This window comes from Perognathus longimembris, chromosome 3, assembly GCF_023159225.1.
Source record: "Perognathus longimembris pacificus isolate PPM17 chromosome 3, ASM2315922v1, whole genome shotgun sequence".
Taxonomy (NCBI): Eukaryota; Metazoa; Chordata; class Mammalia; order Rodentia; family Heteromyidae; genus Perognathus; species Perognathus longimembris.
The window spans coordinates 45531750-45551368 of record NC_063163.1 but is presented as its reverse complement, the minus strand read 5'-3'; the positions used below and the strand labels follow the sequence as shown (position 1 = coordinate 45551368).

General features: G+C 37.7%; 1 protein-coding gene across 3 annotated transcripts in view; it reads right to left on the bottom strand.

Annotated features, from left to right (window-relative positions):
• Positions 1-5245: 5245 nt before the first annotated feature.
• The window catches only part of Rnaseh2b (ribonuclease H2 subunit B), a 50548-nt gene continuing 36174 nt past the window's right edge, over positions 5246-19619 (bottom strand). For 2 of the 3 annotated variants that reach the window (XM_048341428.1, XM_048341429.1), the window contains 2 exons: positions 15843-15923; positions 12652-13307 (listed from right to left, as the gene is read on the bottom strand). In XM_048341428.1, coding sequence (XP_048197385.1) covers positions 13191-13307; positions 15843-15923 — 198 coding nt within the window. In that variant the 3' untranslated portion in view covers positions 12652-13190. Of the gene's footprint in view, positions 5439-12651; positions 13308-15842; positions 15924-19619 lie in introns of those variants that run through there. The other variant, XM_048341430.1, reaches the window with a different exon arrangement.

Sequence of the window (19619 nt, the reverse complement as noted above, 5' to 3'; positions counted from 1 at the left end):
ACTTGTCCAACCCCAGGGCCCCCACACAATTGCTGCCCTTCTAGGTTGTGTGCCTGCCAGAAGGTTGGCCAGCTCTTGTGGTTCTAACCACAACTTAAATTGGAATTTTCACTGTGTCTTTAGACGACAGCACCAGGGAGAAAGGAAGTGAAATTATATCCCTAAGCCAATGTGCTATTCCTTTCTTGTCCTGATGTCTTGACACAGGCTGCCTGCCCTTGCCCTATGCTCATTCACCCCAGCTCAGGTCCACCTTCTCTGTGAAGCCCTCTTGCCCATACCTAGAAATCTTATAAATCTCTTTTCTGTCTCTTCTACTCTGTTAAAAAAAAAATTCCATGTCCATTCACTTCAAAGCCAAAGTTCTCTGGCTGGCTTTGAGGCCTGAATAGACATACTTCAACCAGTTAATTATTCTGCTCCAGGCACACAATTCATTCCCTGGGCAGCCATGCTGAGTGTTACACAGGATAGAGAAATCACAGGCTTGTCCCTCCATACCTGATTTATCTCATGGTTTGCTGTCTTGCAAACTGGTGGGGGGGGGGGAGGCAAATGGTGGCTAGATTTACTTTTACAGGAGAAATAGCTTCCCTCATACAATAAATAACAGACATCTGTGTCACAATAATGAGTTATCATCAAACATTCAATATAAATTAATTACCCCAATCCCCCTTTGAGAAGCATCCTTCTCCAGGATGAACCAGTCCCAGACCAGACTGCCCTTCAGGAGGGATTTCACTTTCAGTAGCCCTAATGGACCTGGCTTCCATTTCCCCTTTAACCTCCCAGTTACCTCAGACTTCTTGTTCTTTGGGGGTACTACAGCATGCCTTGGCTGTGAGCGAAGAAACTAGCCAACAGGAAAATTAAGAATATGCTTAGTTTGGTGACAGTGTAGGCCTGGTGAAGACTAACAAAAGCAAGGATGAGGAGGAAGAAGGAAGTGAAACACCAGTAGGGGATGCATAGAAACACCCAGTATCCAGACACACCTAGATCAATGGAAGCAGCCTGTCTACTGGTCAGGGCTGGCAATAGGACTTGTTAAAACTTTGTAAACCATTCATGGCATATGGCATATGTTGAAATATTGAGGTATAGCTCCCAAGACTAAATTGGTCATCAATCCAAACACACAGTGGGGAAGGAGATAGTAAGCCTGCAAAACAGAGGCCAGAGGAAAGCTTCTGGTTTATCTCTTCCACCACCTTTAGATACAGCATATTCATCCCTCCCTCTCTTCCTTCATTTTTGTTTCCTCTTTTCCCTCTCTCCCTTACTTGTTTGATTCCCCCCATCATACTGCAAAAATATATGTATTTCTAGGAGTTTCACAATGTAAAATGTATTAAGGGAAGTGATCCACACTGGCCTGGGAAAGACAGTTATTGAATTTGACATAACTCATAGACATTGCCATCCCTTTTCTTTCTCACTGTATACCTGTCACTATCTAGCCTCTCAGGTCAACATGCATACCAAAAAAACTGTGTCTCAATCTCCAAAAAAAAAGCCTCAATGATATTAACGACTCAAAATTTTATCAAGTCAAGCAAAGTATGAGGAGAAAAGATGCAACATTCATTTAGGATCATCCAGCTTCACATCTTTCTAGAAGTGGTCCAAATAACTTCAAAACCATTGGAAGGAGATTCACCACTCAGCTTGTCCCATCCCTGTAAAGTTCTTTGGAAGAACTGAGTAGTAGCACTCAGGAACTGATTCTTAAAATCTCTCCTTGTGACGTTGAACAATTTGCTTCCTGTCTTTAGAGAAAACAACTAAGAAAAGGGTGGCTGTCAAACGCTCTTTTGTGTGAAACGCTCTTTTCTCTGTCCTCAGCTATGGGATGCTTGTTCTCTCTGCTGTGTTGTAGACAGGAGCAGTCACTCTCCACCCTAACTGTGATAGACATTTACAATTATTTCCAGGACCCCTAGGAAACTTTCACAGAAAAAAAATTTTTGTCATTCATGTACATGCTCCAAACACAATTTAAAGCCCATCATATTTTTGACTAGGGGAGGGAGGCAGGGAATCCCATTGAGAAGTAGATAGAACAAGAGCCATTATTTGGTTCCCTGGCAGTATTTGCTGTGCATCCACTTGGGCAGTCTACATAGAACAGTGGGATATACACTGTTCTATGCTATGACTCTTTCTCCAAGAAATTAACGTAAGACTCGACATTTTACAAAAGGATTATTATGACCTTGAAAGGAACTAATTGTATAAATTAAATATTTTTAGTGTCATTTCTTTTCTTCTTCTTTTTCTTGGGCTGATACTGGGCCTTGAACTCAGGGCTCCACATTCTGGCTTGGCTTTTTTGCTCAATGCTGACACTCTACAACTTGAATCATACCTTGGAGATAAAGGTCTCATAGACTTTTCTTTTGGGCTGGCTTTGAACTGTGACCTTAAGATCTCTGTCTCCTGAGTAGCTAGAATTACAAGCATGAGCAACCAATGTAAGCCATTTAAAAATTAATACAATAACACATGGTTATCATAGAAACGTTCCAAGGGAGGAAGGGGGAGAGAAAAAAAGATTGGAAAAGGAAATTTTAAAATATTTTCCCTTATTTTTCAATTTAGATTTTTTCCATTGCCTATTAGCAGTCCCACAATGAAGGTCCAGTAGCTAAATGTTGTCCATACTCACGATTTTCTCCTTAGGCCATGATTCTAACTGTGAGCATTGCTGAAGCAGGGGTGCAGAATCTGATGCTGAAGGAAATGCATGAGTTCCAGCTTTTGATGCTTATTTCCACATTGATGCCCAGAAACGGTATGCTTTTATATTCTTAGCAGCAGCCCCCTGACTACCTCCTCTTCTGGTTGAAGCACGATTGTTTTCTAAAAGTCCTCCATAACTTGGGCAGGAGGAAGAATCTTATTTTATCTGTCCATCAGTGACTCATACTCATGTGGGAAGACATGTCATGCTCAGCACTGGGGCAGCATCTCTATTTGAGACCCAGGCCAGATGGTTTCTGCTGGAGAAAGCTGGAGATCCATCTGGGAAACAGCCTTGGGCTTGTGGCAGTAGGCATGCAGTGGGAAGGGCTGATGGAAGCCTGATGTAAGGCAGTGTGGCTCCAGAGTAGAGGACATGTCTGGCATATGTGAGACTTGAGGTTCAATTCTTAGCCTCCAGTTCTTTTTTAAAGTTCTTCTATGTGTTCATAGATTTTAATTTAAAATTTCCTATGAGATATTCCTGAAGAATTCAATTAAGATTTGATTCTTGGATAAAAATGATGCCATGAATTGTGTAAGTTGTGAGCACAGGCTGCTTGTTAGAAAGAGGACAGAAACTGGATGTTAGACATTGGGTTAATGAATGAATAGAGCCAATTCAGAGCTTACAGATACCAAGAAGAACATGGCTGGTGCTGGGGAGAGTTGTAGATTGCTTTTGTTTGTGCTAGATGGTGTTGTTTTCTGTGAGAATGTACATTCCTTACATAAAGGAATAAAGTAAGGTTTTTTTTTTTGTTTTTTGTTTTTTTTGGCCAGTCCTAGGCCGTGAACTCAGGGCCTGAGCACTGTCCCTGTCTTCTTTTTTGCTCAAGGCTAGCACTCTGCCACTTGAGCCACAGCACCACTTCTGGCCATTTTCTGTATATGTGGTGCTGAGGAATCGAACCCAGGGCCTCATGTATACGAGTCAAGCACTCTTGCCACTAGGCCATATTCCCAGCCCCTAAAGTAAGTTTTTATAATTTTATATGTGTTAAGTTTGACAGTTCTTCAAAGGTCAGTGGCCAATGGAATATGAACATAGAACAGAACTTCTGGGAACAACTTGGGCATATCTAGTGGCTCTGGCAGGGTGTGAATGGGGAGAAAAAAGGAAGGGACAGAGAACAGACAGAGAACAGAGAACAGAGAAGCACTAGGCTGAAGCTGGGGGTAATATGTAGAGCAAGTGAGAGAACTGTACCAACCAACCATTCATACTCTGAGGCATCCTCACAATTGGAACCCAATTTCAGTGTCTTGTAAGAGAGAGATGTAAGGGTAGGGCTTTACCAGCCACTATGCTAACAGGCTTTCCTGCTTAGAAATAAGCTCCTAAGAAACAAAACTATTAGGTCAAGGACTTAGCACCTACTCAGCAGTGTTAGTTATCAACTCTAGTGCTAGCAATTGCTTTAGGCCAAAATATAATACTTATCTCCAAGGACAGTGCTTGGCACTGTACAAAAAGAGGACGGGGAAAGCCATATTTTTTAATTTCATAAATGTACAATTGGTAAGGCTCTTTTGCCTTACTCAAATAACATGCATGGGTTTCAAGTGGATCATTTCTGTCGGGCACCCTTTCCTGAACTCTGTAACATGTCTAGAGTTCCACAGTGACTTTGGAGAACTGGGGTTCCAGAAAAGATTTGCTTCTTAACTTTGGTAAGCATAGAAATGTTAAAATTTCTCTGAGGTCATGAAATTCTACATATATAATTCTATGTATAAAAGCAGATGTGGAAAACTAAGACTATTTGTCAGAACTAGCTTCAATGTACTTCATGGAATTAGAAATCTAGAAGCATAGTTCTTTAAGATGATGTTGGAGTCCATGTGATACAGGCAGGCCAAATGAATAGCAGCCACTCCCCCCATTCCTCCTGTAGGTCTAGTAGAGGACTCTGCTTGAATCCCAGGACATGTCTGCATACAGCCCCCACTGCCTTCTACCACATTCCCCACTTAATTACTTTTTGGCACCTACTTTCAGCATTCCCTCATATCCTATACTCACACTCTAAAAATAACAATAATACACACACTGGACAAATCTATTATAAAAAACATAGCAATGTTTATAATTCATAAAATGCACATGTTAATATCATGAGGTATTAGAAGCTGCCAAGTTGGTAAGGAGGAAAGAAGGGTTAAGTTTTTGGTAATTATTTAAAGTATGGGTTGAAGCTGGGTTCAGCCGAGCCTTACTATTAATCAAGGGCTTATGTCACCATCTGTGGGCCTACACCAGGCTGATTTTACCCAAGTGGCACAGGCCAACCTGGTCAGGTTGAAGATGTGACCCAGATTTCCCAATGGGCCTTCTCCTCTTGATATTTTGAAATCTGAGGCTTTCTACAGCGACGACCCACAGTTATGGGAGGCTAGGATGGGGAAGAAGGCAAGTAAATCGAATTACTTAAATCCACCTTGAAGGTACCTTCAAGTCCTAAGAAAAAACTACCTTGTCAAAGGCTCCAGGTGGGAAAGGCCCATGATTGATCAAAGAAATGAAGTGTCCACTATTGATTCTTCAAAATACACTTTGGCATTTGGTGGTTTTCTAAACTGCAGAAGCGTTTTAGACTTTTGCAGAGTCTGAAGTTACCCAGGAGGCAGTCAGGCCTGGTGTGGAGCCGTGTCACGTGTCATTTGCCCCTTTTCTGTCTTTGTGTTGTCATCTAGAGATGAAAGGAAAACAGTTACCTGAAAGCCCAAGTACCATCTGTAGCTTCTAGAACAGAAAGGCAAGGCTGGCTGGCTTGGTCTGATTGTGGGCAGCTGTGCGTTTACATCTGTAAGGGAGGGGAAAAGGATCCCAGTGCCACCAGTCTTGTCACCTCATCCCAAGGCTAGTATCAGGCTTCTGGCCAGCTAGGCAAGAAATACAATTCTTGCAATGTCAAAAAGAATCCTTCCCAAAGAGTTCTTCCAATGGCCAAAAGAATTACAAAGTCATCCAAACCTATGGCACAGACACCATGGTTTTAGGGGGAAAAAAATCCCATAAAACTACAAGAAATGCATGAAGACAGTTGCTGAGATAAATTCTTAAATAACTGTCTTTCTCTACCATTTGTTTTTGCCCATTTTTCCCTTAATGCAGATATTTTTTATATTTAATTTTATTGTCAAGGTGAGGTACAGAGGGGTTTCAGTTACACAATAAGGTAGTGAGTACATTTCTTGTCATACTTGTTACACCCTCCCTCATTTTTCTCTCACCTTCTCTCCCTCTCAGCCTGCTAGTTGTATAGTTCCTTTCCAACATATTGTCTTATGAGTATGGCTATTGCATTGGTTTGCCCTTCTTTGTCTCACCCTTCTGATGTTCCCTTTCCCTTCCTTAGTTCAGATAAACATAGATACAATACCCAGTGTACCAGAATCATATACAGTTACAACAGGGGATAAGCCATAGGGAATTCATACTACATTAAAGATAACAACCATAAAATCCTCTTGCTTCCGTACCTTGGAGTTCATTTTACTTAGCCTCACCTTATATATATGTATATAGCTGTTGAGCTATTGTGGTCCTCTGCTAGGACTCTCCTAGACATTTTTATGTTTATTTAGTAATTGTTTGGTTTTAGGGACATGGTGTAAAGTCACTGGCCAAAATATGTAAATACCATTTGAAAATGTTTGTTATTTTACAGACATGATCTCTTCTTTCAGGTTTCCCCTCCCCCCCAACATCCAGATATCAGGGAGACCATGCGCCTTTGTTCTCTGTTCTAGGCTTGTCTTGCTCAACATTATTTGTTCAAGATCCGTCCATTTCCCTGCGAATGCCATTATTTTATCATTTCTAATTGCTGTGTAGAATCCCATTGTGTACAGGCACCAGTTTTTGGATCCATTCTTCTATAGTGGGGTATCTGGGTTGTTTCCATATCTTGGCTATTGTGAATTGTTAATGCAGATCTTTTAAAAAAAACATGTAGACCGTGATGTAAACAAAACAAAACAGTTAAGCATGGACTTGTAGGTAGTAGTCCTTAAAATCCTCTGGGAAAAAAAATGATTGGACAAATGTCATTGAACAAGTTGGTTTCCTACTGGGCACAAAGTTAAATTAATATCTATAGATATTAATTACCAAAAAAAAACAAACTGCTATAAATCAGATTTCTTTGGCGGAAGGTAGAGAAAAAGTGAAGGTGATGAAGGCTTCCCTTGACTCTTCCCTCTCCAGAGCCTATCTCCTCGCTGCTCAGCCTTTCCCACACCCTCTCACACTACCGGACATGCCCATTGTCTGTCTTCCTATCCTAGGATGGAAATGTTTCCAGAGCAGAAATTTTAGACTTCTACATGGGCAGCTTCACATCTAGTACCTAAAACAGAACATATTCTTAAAGGGATGAAAGTATCTAAGCAAATTCCTTGGCTTCTTTCTTCTTTTCTAAGAACATGACTTTGCTTTTATACATATGCTAATTAAAACATACGCGTAAAGTAGCAATTCCTTTAGCATTTATGAAGATTCTGATGCCTCTGAAAACATCTGGAGCTTCTTCCCTCTCAAATAGGCTTGGTTAGTATGAGATAATCAAAACATATGAGACAATCAAAATGCCACTTACTAATGAGAGTACAGTAAATGCCAAAGGCTGGCACTTGAATTAAAGATTTGATAGGCAAATGTATGAGCTAGTAAAAGCTCGTAAAAAGCTCAATTCTGGCTTGCCCTTCTGGGAAAAAACTGACCTGCAAAATTCATGAAAAATACAGAGAGAAGACAAAGCAAAACAAATTCGATTTTTCCTTTTTTTAAATGAAAATTTTAATTACAACAGAGTAGTTAAGGATAAGTGGTTATAAGTTACACAGACAGGGCAGGGGAAGATCTGTGGAAAGTCAAAAGAGAAGGCCTGAGCTTGGGTGTGGAAGGGAGGACATCTGGGCACTGCCACCTACAGTCTATAAAACAGGGAGGCCAACCCCTCTGGTCTACCTTGGAGGGTTATAAAGATGAACTTCAATTATAGCTGGGCTCCTGTGGCTCAGACCTATAATCCTAGCTACTCAAGAAGCTAAAATCTCCAGTATCACAGAGTTCACAGCCTTGGCAGAAAAATCCCTGAGAGACTTTGGCTCCAATTAATTAGTAACTAAGGTAGACTGAAGGTGAGGCACAAGTGACGGGTTGTCAGCTGTAAGTTTAAAAAAAACAAGCGAGAGCACTGGTACTGGCACTAAGTAAACAAATGAATAAATATTGTGATTGCTGTGAAATCTGTAAAGTGCTTTTACATATAGTTAGGAAACCTCCCAGTCACTCTGGTGGGCCCTAAAGATGGTGTGTAAATTGCAGCACATGAGAGGTGTAAAAATTGAATCACTTCTTTTGGTTATTCAAACAAGGTAAAGTTGCTGGACATCTTCCAAGCACTACTAAGAATACCCTTCTATCACCTCTTTAACCTGTCTTTTAGGAAGGAGATTTGCTGCCTGATGCAGCCAGTTTCTGGGATCACCAAATTTGGATAACTCCTAGAGAAAGTAAACTTAAAAATATAGCAAGAGAAAATCTAAAAGTAGAAGAAGAAAAACCACAGAAACTCAGTTCTATTCTCAGGACTATTATGACTACTATGTGGTTGAGCATACATATAGTTGAAGTTCCAGAAACTGAGGGCAGGGCTGGGGGAGAATGTGAGAAATTTTGATAATGTTGGCCAGACATTTTCTAAATCTGATGAAAATTATAAATTCAAAATCCATGCTTGTCCAATCCCAAAATAAGATGAACACAAAAGAAACAACACCAATATACAAACAACTTGTAAAAAGTATTATGAAAGAAAAAAACTATAAAAAGAAGTCAAGGAGAGACTGCATTTATACAATGCAGAAGGAATCTAAGAATTATCACAGATGTCTTAATAGGAATTATGGAAGCCAAAAGACAATGGTTTCCTGTATGGGTAAAAGGAATTGATACACTTTGTCTGTGCTAATCATGAAAATATTAAGAGGGGCTGGGAATATGGCCTAGTGCCAAGAGTGCTCGCCTTGTATACATGAAGCCCTAGGTTCGATTCCTCAGCATCACATATATAGAAAAGGCCAGAAGTGGTGCTGTGGCTCAAGTGGCAGCCTTGAGCAAAGAGAAGCCAGGGACAGTGCTCAGACCCTGAGCCCAAGCCCTGGACTGGCCAAAAAAAAAAAAAAAAAAAAAGAAGACATAAATATCTGATATGGGTATATAAGGGGTAATACTTCAGGTCTTTGAACAGTAAGAGGGTAATACAAACATGAAATCCTATGCCAAAGAACTTAAAAATCTAGTTGAAGCAGACATATTTTAAAAAAGAAAGGAAACAAATAGCTATACAGCTACTATAAAAAGTGAAATTGTAAAGAAAATTCATGGCCCAAATGGCTTCACTGGTGAATTCTGACTTACATAGAAGAAACAAAGCCAATCTCACAAAGTCCTTAAGAATGCGAGCTATTAAATGGTACTTTCCAGCTTGTAAGACCAGTTTTATTCTAACATCAAAATCAGACCAAGTTATAAAAAGTAAAGAATATGAAAAGGCAACATCTCTCATGAGACATAAAAATCCGTAACAAAATGTTAGGAAATAAAGTTTAATGCTGTATATGAAAAGAATACACAATGAGCAAACAGAGTTTTTCCCAAAAATGCAAGGTCAATTGAACATTGACAAAGCTTATGTAGAAGAGAGACTACTGGAAGGGAGAGGGAACCAGTGGGAGGAAGAAATGAAACAAGAGTATATAGTATTCAAGAATGCAAATGTCACACTTAAACTCATCATTTATGCAATTAACAAAAATATAATTTTAGGGCTGGGAATATGGCCTAATGGCAAGAGCACTTGCCTCCTACACATGAAGCTCTCGGTTCGATTCCCCAGCACCACATATATGGAAAACGGCCAGAAGGGGCGCTGTGGCTCAGGTGGCAGAGTGCTGGCCTTGAGCGGGTAGAAGCCAGGGACAATGCTCAGGTCCTGAGTCCAAGGCCCAGGACTGGCCAAAAAAAAAAAATAAATAAAAAAATAAAATAAATATATATATATATATATATATATAATTTTAAATGAAGGTAAAGAAAACTCAATATAATTCAAACATTAAGAGGTATTCTTTTATTGAAGGTGAACTATGGGCATCTCATTAGATACAAAAATTATTGACAAAATTCAATGCTCATGATAAAAACTCTGGGTGGAAAAGACATAGAGTATCATTTCTTCAACTTTAATATTGACATGTAGATTTAGAAATTCTGATGAGTATATAGTATGTATCTCCCTCTCTTAAACACACAAATACATACACACAAGTCCCAGCGTTGGACACTACTAAGTAGTAATATGCCAATAGTAGTGAACACAACTACTATCTAGTCTAAGGTTTTACAAAGGAACAGGGCTCACTGGGGAAAAGAAAAGTAGTAGACAGGAAAAGTAAAGGGCCTCTAATAAATACCCTGCTGCAGAAGTAAGGGAATAGGAAATAGACGAAAATTATACACGGCAAGCCTAAGGGGTCTTCTACCGGCCCTTCTGGAACCATATGTACATCAAAGTTAATAGGGATACTCTATTATAGCTCACTGGATAAATAAACGTCTACAAACCCATTCTGATCTAAATTGATAAATGCTTAAGTAGTAAGTAGAAAAGGGAAATCTATTCCTTACAAAAGGATGCCAACTGATACAGAAGATACCGTAGGAAAATCATGAGTAGATCATAAAACTAATGGGTTGGATATGGAATAGGATACTTACTAAGTCTTAGAAATTTTACCTGCAAGTTATTTGATTTCAAAGGCAGGTCATAGCAATGTGCGGTGGACACTATTTTGAGTGATTGGCATTGGGAGTACTGATCTCAATAGGGTGCATCAAGCATGACATCACGCCTGTGGTGTCCAGAGTGTATAACTTGGATTTAATCAAGAGAAAATGTTAGACAAAAAGTGAGAATCATTCTAACAAATAAGTGGCCTGTACAAGTGAAAGAAGAAATTCTTCCCAATTACAGAATAAAAAATATAACAAATAGAAAAAGTACAACAAATTTTAAAAACCTTCAGTGCTAGACATTTTTACTTTTGATAATTTGTTTCCAAGAAATAATATTCCTTGCAAAATTAATTATTCTAGAACACTGAAAAGGGTAGAGAGCTAGTGTATGTCTAACACTTAAGTCCTAACAGCAATATTGTAATCAAGAAAAACTCAAAATAAAAGCCTAGAGATAATAATGGAAAATGAGATTTGACAAACACTAACCACCTAGAGAGCATCCACATCATGATAAACAAAGACAGACATTCTTTATTGTATTAGTAATAGCTAGTTTTCAGAAATTAATGGTAAAGCACAGCAATAAAACCAGAAGTCAAAGATGATTATTACTCTTTAACACCATTCTGAATATCCTAACACACATAATATGATAAAAAAGACCAAAAAAAGTATAACTATTAGAATTACATAAAAGTTTTTAGAACTCATATCCTTATTTTGAGTTGAATATTCAGGATAAAGAAAAACAAATATTTTAGATTGAGTTTAACTGATTAAACAATGCACATATAAAATGTACAATTTGTCATAAAATGACCAGTTAGTAGACCTAACTGAAAAAACAGATTCTATTAAAATAGGAAAACTGCCAAGAAAGACATTATCCTAAAAAGAAATATTTCTATGAGGTGTTGAACAAAATGTTAGTGAAAGGAATGGTTAGAACTTGAATAAATATAGAGAAATACTGTATTTCTGAATGAAAGCAATGAATTCTGCAAAAAAAAAAAGTTTTATTTCCCCAGCAAAGTCATAAGAAAAATTCCATCAGAACTTACTTTTAGAACCCAAGAAATTAATCCCACAGGACAAATGGAAAACAAAAATGGTAAGAAAAATAATCAAACCACAGCCTTATCTCGTGTGTTGTTTAAAAAGTGATTTAACTAAGAATAAAAACCTATAAAAATATTAGAAAAAATAAAAGCACTAAATATTCCACAGAGGAAACACCTAGGTAAAAAATTTCAACATCATTACTAATCAAGTAAGAATTATTACTTGAGTACAATAAATATATTTCTATGAAATGTATTTCCATACATATAACTATATATGGAGATAGATATTATCTTCATATTATTATTTATTTTAGGGGTTTAAACCCAGAGCTTTGTGCTAGGCAAATGACCTGCCATTTTAGCCATGTCCCTGCGTCTTTTTTGTTTTAGTTTATTTTTCAGGTTGGGTCTTGAACTTTTGTCTAGGCCAGCTACACAGAAACGAATAAATCCTTATTAGAAAATCTGTTCTAAGGACACATATAATCTGATTCTTCAAACACTGAACATTTGTAAATAAACGGGAACATTGCTTAAGTAATCAAGTATCTAAACAACTGAAAATTATATTGTTATAACGGCATTTATTTTCTTTTGTTGCCAGTCCTGGACCTTGGACTCAGGGCCTGAGCACTGTCCCTGGCTTCTTTTTTTTGCTCAAGGCTAGCATTCTACCTCATGAGCCACAGCGCCACTTCCGGCTTTTTTCTATGTATGTGGTGCTGAGGAATTGAACCCAGGGCTTCATGTATACAAGGCAAGCACTTTACCACTAGGCCATATTCACAGCCCGGCATTTATTTTCTTATATTAATTAATTTTGGTGGAACTAGGATTGGGTTTTACTCGTGCTAGTCTAGCAACAGTTTTACCACTGAGCTGTATCCCCAACCCTGAAATACCTATATGAAGAATGCCTAGTAGCCTGGGAAAACACTCACAAAATGATATTCTCAAAAAAGAAAGTTACTAAAATTGCTATGATAATTCCTTCAATGATTTTTTTCATCTCTCTTTCTCTCTCTCTCTCTCTGGTAAGAAAATATACCAAATTATCTCTGGGCATTGAAAAAGGTAGGAGATTACAATTTGTTTTACTTACAATTTTTGTTTTATTCTTTTCTCTATTCTCTGAAAAATATATTTACAAAAACAAAAAATACTTAGAAATATAAGCTTAGTAAAATTACAGTTTTGTTTTCCATTTCTTTCAGTACTCTGAAAAACCATGTTTGTAAAGGCTTATGCAAAGGCGCATAAGCTAGCAAGCCATCCCTTCAAATGTCCAGTTTAGGAGGACACCTCAAGTCTTGATGTGATCTCAATTCACATGATTGCTTTGCGTTCTGGCAAAGACAGCAAAGGCCACCATCCTGAAGCTATACAATCAGTTTCCCATATTTTGTTCAGAAGTACTAAATTTAAGTCCAAAGCAAAGCTGAAGGAGAAAAATTTCTCCCTGCCAAAGTAGTGATTAAAGATCAGGAAGTACAGCATGGAGGAAGAATGAAAATGGAACATGTATGAAGCAAACATTTGGTTTTGCTTTATTAGATTTTATTTCCAAAGTTTCAAATTTTCCCATTTTTTTTTTTACTTTTTGCCCCAAAAAAGGCTTCGATACTTTTCATTCCACTCTTGTCAACTTTAGCCAGAGCCTTCTGAGCTGCAGTCATTTTGTTACTTTTCTGTTGTGAAGAGAGAAAAATTGTTACGCACGTACAACATTTGTAAATCAAACATGCAAATCAGACAAGACTGTGCATGCCTCAAGGTTTACTCAGGGAGGTAAGCATCTGCTGCTAACAGCTTCGTAAGGAAGTGAAGCGAGTTTTGATATCTATTCAGAATTCAGACTTCAGAGATGGAATATGTTAAGACAAAACTGCCACCTTCCAAGGAGGAATGTTACAAGTGGTGGTTTACTTTGGGGAAATAATTCTGGAAGGCACATTAAGTGTAATAACACAAACAATGGGACTGCCACAGGCGGCAATTGTCAGGGGGAGGAATTACAGACTTGTATTACCACACGATGAATAATTCACAGCAATTTACCATCTGATTTTATTCACTCACTCCATGGGAAACCAAGGACAGCGCTATCATATTCAAAAGATGACCTGTATTGCCAATTATCCCAGCCCAGCAGGATAGCTGTCCTGTTTGTTCCTTTTTACTCTATAAAGAAATACTTTCCATAAAGCTGTCTCTAAATACTTCTGCCCTGCACATTTCTCTCTTTTCCTGGTCACTATATATACATACTTTTTTTTTTCTATGTCCTATAAAATGCACTGGAGGATGGTAAATAGCAGCTGTGTTTACCAGGAAGCATCACAACTTGTTTAGAGCAAGAATCAATAATGGGGATCAGAAAACAAAAGTATTTATCTCCTTAGGAATTGTAAAACCAGCTAGTTGGCTGTCCAAACGTCCTTTAAGGACATAGTGTATGATTCTGCTAATTTGCTTCTCATCCTGCCACTTATACCTTTGGTAGGTCTGATTTGTGACTAGATGGTAAAGAGTGACAGTCTCTTTCAGACAAGTTGTCCTGTACATTTAACTATAATCCTGATCCAACCCTCTTCTAGCACTGGTGGCTGGTCAAGTGGAAATACTGGCAAGTGTCATTTCTCCTGAAGGCAGGGCAGAAAGATTCTCACTGAGAAATATAAATGTCCCTGTAGAGAATTGGCTATTTAGGTCAGTCTTACATTGGCTCATGCTCAGATATCACATGCCCAGATAAAACTACTTAATAAGAATAAAAACAATAAATTGTTCAAACTTAAGAGGAAGTTAACGTATCTTGAAATGGGCAAGGCTTTTCCAAACATAAACACAATAAAAATATAAAAACAATTTCTATACATCAGAAAAAGTTTAAAATTGCTTTTAAAAAAGTCAGTTGAAAAGGCTAAAAACACAGCAGAACATTATCTGTACCATAAATGGATACAAATAAATGGCTTTAGTTTAGGCATACCCATTACTATCTCAACATACAAACAGGTAAGGGGAAGTGGAGCTGCTGCTCAAGTGGTACAGCACTAGCCTTGAGCAGAAAAAACAGGCAAGGAGCAAAAATAACAATATGCAAAAATGCAAATGGAGGGCTGGGATGTAGCTCAGTGGCAAAGCACTTGCCTAGCAAGTGCAATGTCCTGGGTTCGATCCCCAGTACCAAAAAAGAAAAGACCAAAAAACAAAACCGCAAATGGACAATGAACAACTGAAAAACCTTCTACTTTAAAGGTAAACATTTTCAAGTGGTAGCATGCCAACCTTGAACAGAAAAGTTATAGTATAGTATAGTAAAAGTTATACGTAGACCCTGAATTCAAGCCCAAATACGGACACACAAAAATTTAAATAAAAAAGCAAAATAAATATGCACTGAAAAATGTTTGAATATAAAATGTTTTTAAAAGTACATTAGCTTTCAAAATTGAATATATATTTCAATTATGTCAAAGCTCATCGTACCTAATTTAGTTCTAAATTGTGTCTAATGAAATAATCAGAAGAGATGCAGGCTGTAAAAAGAAAAATGTCTATACCTTCATTAAATAAAAATAACAACTCTGAAACAACCTTATGTCTAAATGTAGAGGGCTAATTAAATGCCACATCTTGTATGATAGAATAAGGTTTCATGATTGGGTATCATGAAACTATGATTAATATTTCAAATAATATATAATAAGATATGGACATTTTCAAAATATACTGATAAGTGAAAGGGGCAGAACCAAAAATTCAAAGGCTACCTGTTATTATAAAGCATGTGCATTTTAGTAAGAAATGTTATCCAACTCACATTTATAAGGTGAATGCTGAATAGTGGGATTATTATTAATTTTTATCACAATAATTTCTGGGAAGCTTTGGAGCAGTTGGGGTGACAAAACCTGTAGTGAAAACTTCACTTGTAGTGAAACTTCCCACCTATGAACCTACAAACACATGGAAAAACTTGAGGACACTGTTGCTAGGCATAATGTTTTTCTTCGGTGTGTAAAAGTTCTTAATAGCTTAATGCTTTCACTACCATACACTATTTTGAATAAGCAATTCGGCCACAGAAAGCAAGTGAATAGTTTTCCCTGGTCAAAAATGTACCCGCAATCAAGCATGCACTTGTTTCTGGATAAATATATGTATCACTCATTGAGGGCTAAGGACAGACAGTAGCCACTACACCTAGACAAACATACCTTTTCAGTCTTCAAATCTTTAATGTTAAACTTAGTGTAATCTTCTTTTGCTTCTACAGTCTCATCTGATAACTTTGGTTTCTGCAATGTTAGAGCAGTGAAGTAGTATCAAACATCACTCTGCCACATACACCAACCCATTGAAAACAATGTGCAAATTCATACCTGCACAGAGGAGCACACAGCTGGCTATGATTTAACTTTTAGAAACTCCTTTTTATTTGGACACCTCCCTAAGGAAGGAAGCCACATATCACTTCCAGAAAGAATCCATAGTGGGATATGACAAAACCTGGCCTCAGCCCCTTAACAAAACAGTTTGTATACACCAGCTACAGGTGGGTATCTGGGTGCTGTAGACTTCAAGGATAGTCAAGGGGCCAAATGCAAATCATTAAAGCTAAAGATGAGAATTCCCTTGCAAGGAGCCAGGTGTTCAGCTGCAATCCTCACTTCATTCACCTCTGGGGCTGGTTTATGGCCAAAATGAATACAGGGCAGCATTATTCTATTGTTACCATCTTTGAATAGCTTCATATCCTTACCTCTTTTTTTAACTCAGCTATTTCAATTGATCCACATGAGAATAGCCATACACAACAATCAGCCAGTAAGACAGGAAACCTAAGTGAATAGCTAAGGTCACCTAGTAGTGGGCTTGATTGAGATCTTAATTTTTATAAAAAGTGTGCTTTCCATTAGGCTCAATGTAGCTAAGTTGAATCTTCGTATTTTCAACCTTTCACTACAGTGTTTTGTACCAATGCATGTGAGAATCTTAGCAAGAACTAGACTATGGCCTTAATAATTATAATACAGAATGACCACACTTCATGGAAGAGATAAGAAGCAGGGCAGATGAGTCTTGTTTGACATGGAGGATCAATTATTTGGTAATTATAACTTGGGAGTTTTAAAGACCTTCAAGCTGTTAGTGGAAATACACACATAAGAGCCAAATGGATCTCCCTTAGGGACCAGAGATTTGTCTCCAGTTTTATTCTTCTTGCACTGCCTTGTTAACCAAAGTGCCAGTAGAGGTGGTGCTAACAGATGTCACAGCCTCCATGACATGTGGAGATAAAACTTTATGAAAGTTTTTTCAAAAGCTTTGCCATTAAAAACAAACAAACAAACAAACAACCCCAGCAGGGAATTCCCTTAGTCACACAGCAGCCTCTAGCAAATAAATCATTAAAGCGAAAGACTAGTTTACCACAAATGAATGACCCACCAGCACAAAGTGAATGGATGTATCCAATTTTCTCATAAATACATGTTCATGTTTAAATGAAGACAGAAAATGGCAGTAAGGGGATGCCTATCTTTACTAAAGTTACTGTTAACCAGTAGAGTGGAACTCAGAGCTCATGATGCTGAAGGCCACAACTATTTTAGAACTTAGAGCGCATGAAGACATGAGGATGTGTTCAATGAACTGTATCTCACAGATAGGTCATTATAAACACTTGGACATTATTCACTTGATTGACAGCTCAAGTTGTAAAAGTTCATGGCTAGAGCTTAAGACAAAGATATTTCCATATGAATATGAAATTATTTAATAAGGACAATGAGATGTTCAGATGTTTCAATAGCACACATTCAAACAAGACACCAGTTACAAATGTAACTAACATAAAATAATAATTGTTACACTTTCTGCTTATAACTAGGTTTTGTTATTCCTACCAAAAATAGTATGGGAAAAATAGCACTGTCATATTTATTGAGATTCTTGTTATTTAAGACTGAATCCCTATGTTTTTTTTTGGGGGGGGCACTTCAGCAGAAAGAGATAAGTGTCTCAGAAGCGAGTATGAAGGACATAACCAAAGGGACACAGTTCTGGAAGAGAACAACAGCACCACAGGGATTACTGTCAGACCTGGATTTATCATCTTACAAATAGATTATAAGAAAGAGAATAGGAATGTCTCCAACACCCCTGGCTGCATTCAGCTCTGCTAGTTGACAGTGATAAATTCAAAAGACTAAAGATGGGGAGGGAGGAAGTCCAGCTTCAGAACTGGCAGATATGTGATAGTAAGGGACAATGAGGCAAAACACAGGAAGGACAGTGAGCTCCATCCATCCATTATAAGTCTAGGCAGAAATGCCCAATGGCTGTCAGAAAGTATTTCCTGAAAATAATCATGTATATTTCTGTAAAAAATCAAATCCAGGGCACACATAAGTAAAACAGTAGAAAAAACTTACACTTGCTTAACTCACAGTACAACACCCAGTGCAATATGTATTGTGTACACCAGAATCCCAGGAAAACATACAGAGAAGAAAGTCTTGAAAAGCAACTAATATAACCTATGAGATGAGGCTGAGGTTTAATGACAAGATGCTGAGCCTGAGCTCTAAAGCAGGAAAAAACCAACTATGTCCCCATTGGCCAAATTCAGCTGGCCCTGGATTTTATAAATGTAATTTTGCTGGAACACTGCCATACTAGTTCATTTACTATGTGTTGTCTGGGATGTTTTCTTGCCACAAAAACAAGAGTTTAGCAGAGACTTATGCTTTATGGAGCCTGAATCCAAACACGACTCTGAATCTAAATCATAAGTAACAAAATACAAATGACCTACATTTTGGAAATTAAAATAAGAGAAAAGTGGAAAAGAGAAAAACAAATTTATGAAACGCATTACTCCAGAAACTAACAGAGGCTAGTATTTTCAAGAACAGGCTTAGATGAATTCATGGATGATCTTTAAGTTATTACCAAGGAAGATATATTTGGGAAGGTAAAGAAATATTCTTAATTTTTCTGATGGAGAGAAATAAGAAACAATTACTTTCAGAGCACCTTGCCATCTTAGTTAAATCAAGATAGTTATGTTTTTGTGTTCTCAAGGCTACTCTCAGTGATTAACTCCTAGTTTAAGAACAACTGACTTCCATTCAATGCTTTTCTTTAGAAGAGTAAGAGATATATCTGCTTTAACAACCTACCAAACACGAATACAGATTCCATTTTCAAGTAAAATTCAAGGTAATACATGTTTTTGGAGCTGCTTTCATTGCCTTCAAACAGGACATATACAAAAAAATCCAGATTGTGTTGGCCATCCTGAAGGCCAAGGAATGAATGAATGCACAGTACAGGAAAGTTGTGTAGCACCATCAATATAGGCATTGCATGCTTTCAAGGCATCCATTCCTTAAGTGAGTAGGAAACAACCACACATGTGCTTATTAGTCTCCTGTCCTGGAGTAGTACTTACTTAGCTGAGATGTAGCCTAGTCTGCTACATGTTAGACTGCCATCAAGTGTGGCTTATAACTGACTGTCTCCTCTTGTCTTAGTATATAGGAATAAACACAATCAGTAGAGGAGCTGTGGGATGACAGTATAGAAGTCTGGAAGAGGAAATGGATTCCCACTAACCAATGAGATTTATATACAGAGTCTTCACTTCAAATTCAGAATAAAAACCAAAGAGTTCTTTGTTACAAAACTCATGCTCTGTGTACTTTTGTGTTAACAACAATTAGATCTGGCAAACTATGTTTAAATTGTATGTAGAGTATTCTGGGTGATTAATAAAATTAAGTTAGCTAGCTAACCTAAGATTTCAGCTAGGCATGATGGTCCAGACCTGGCATGCCAGTATTGGGAAGTAGAAGCAGGAAAATCGTGAGTATGAGACCAGCTTGGGCTAAGTAGTGAGAATCTATCTTTAAAAAAATAAAAAAATATCTATAACATTTTTATAGAGGAATCTGGCTAAAATGAATTTAGTTTTCCGCATTCAGGTA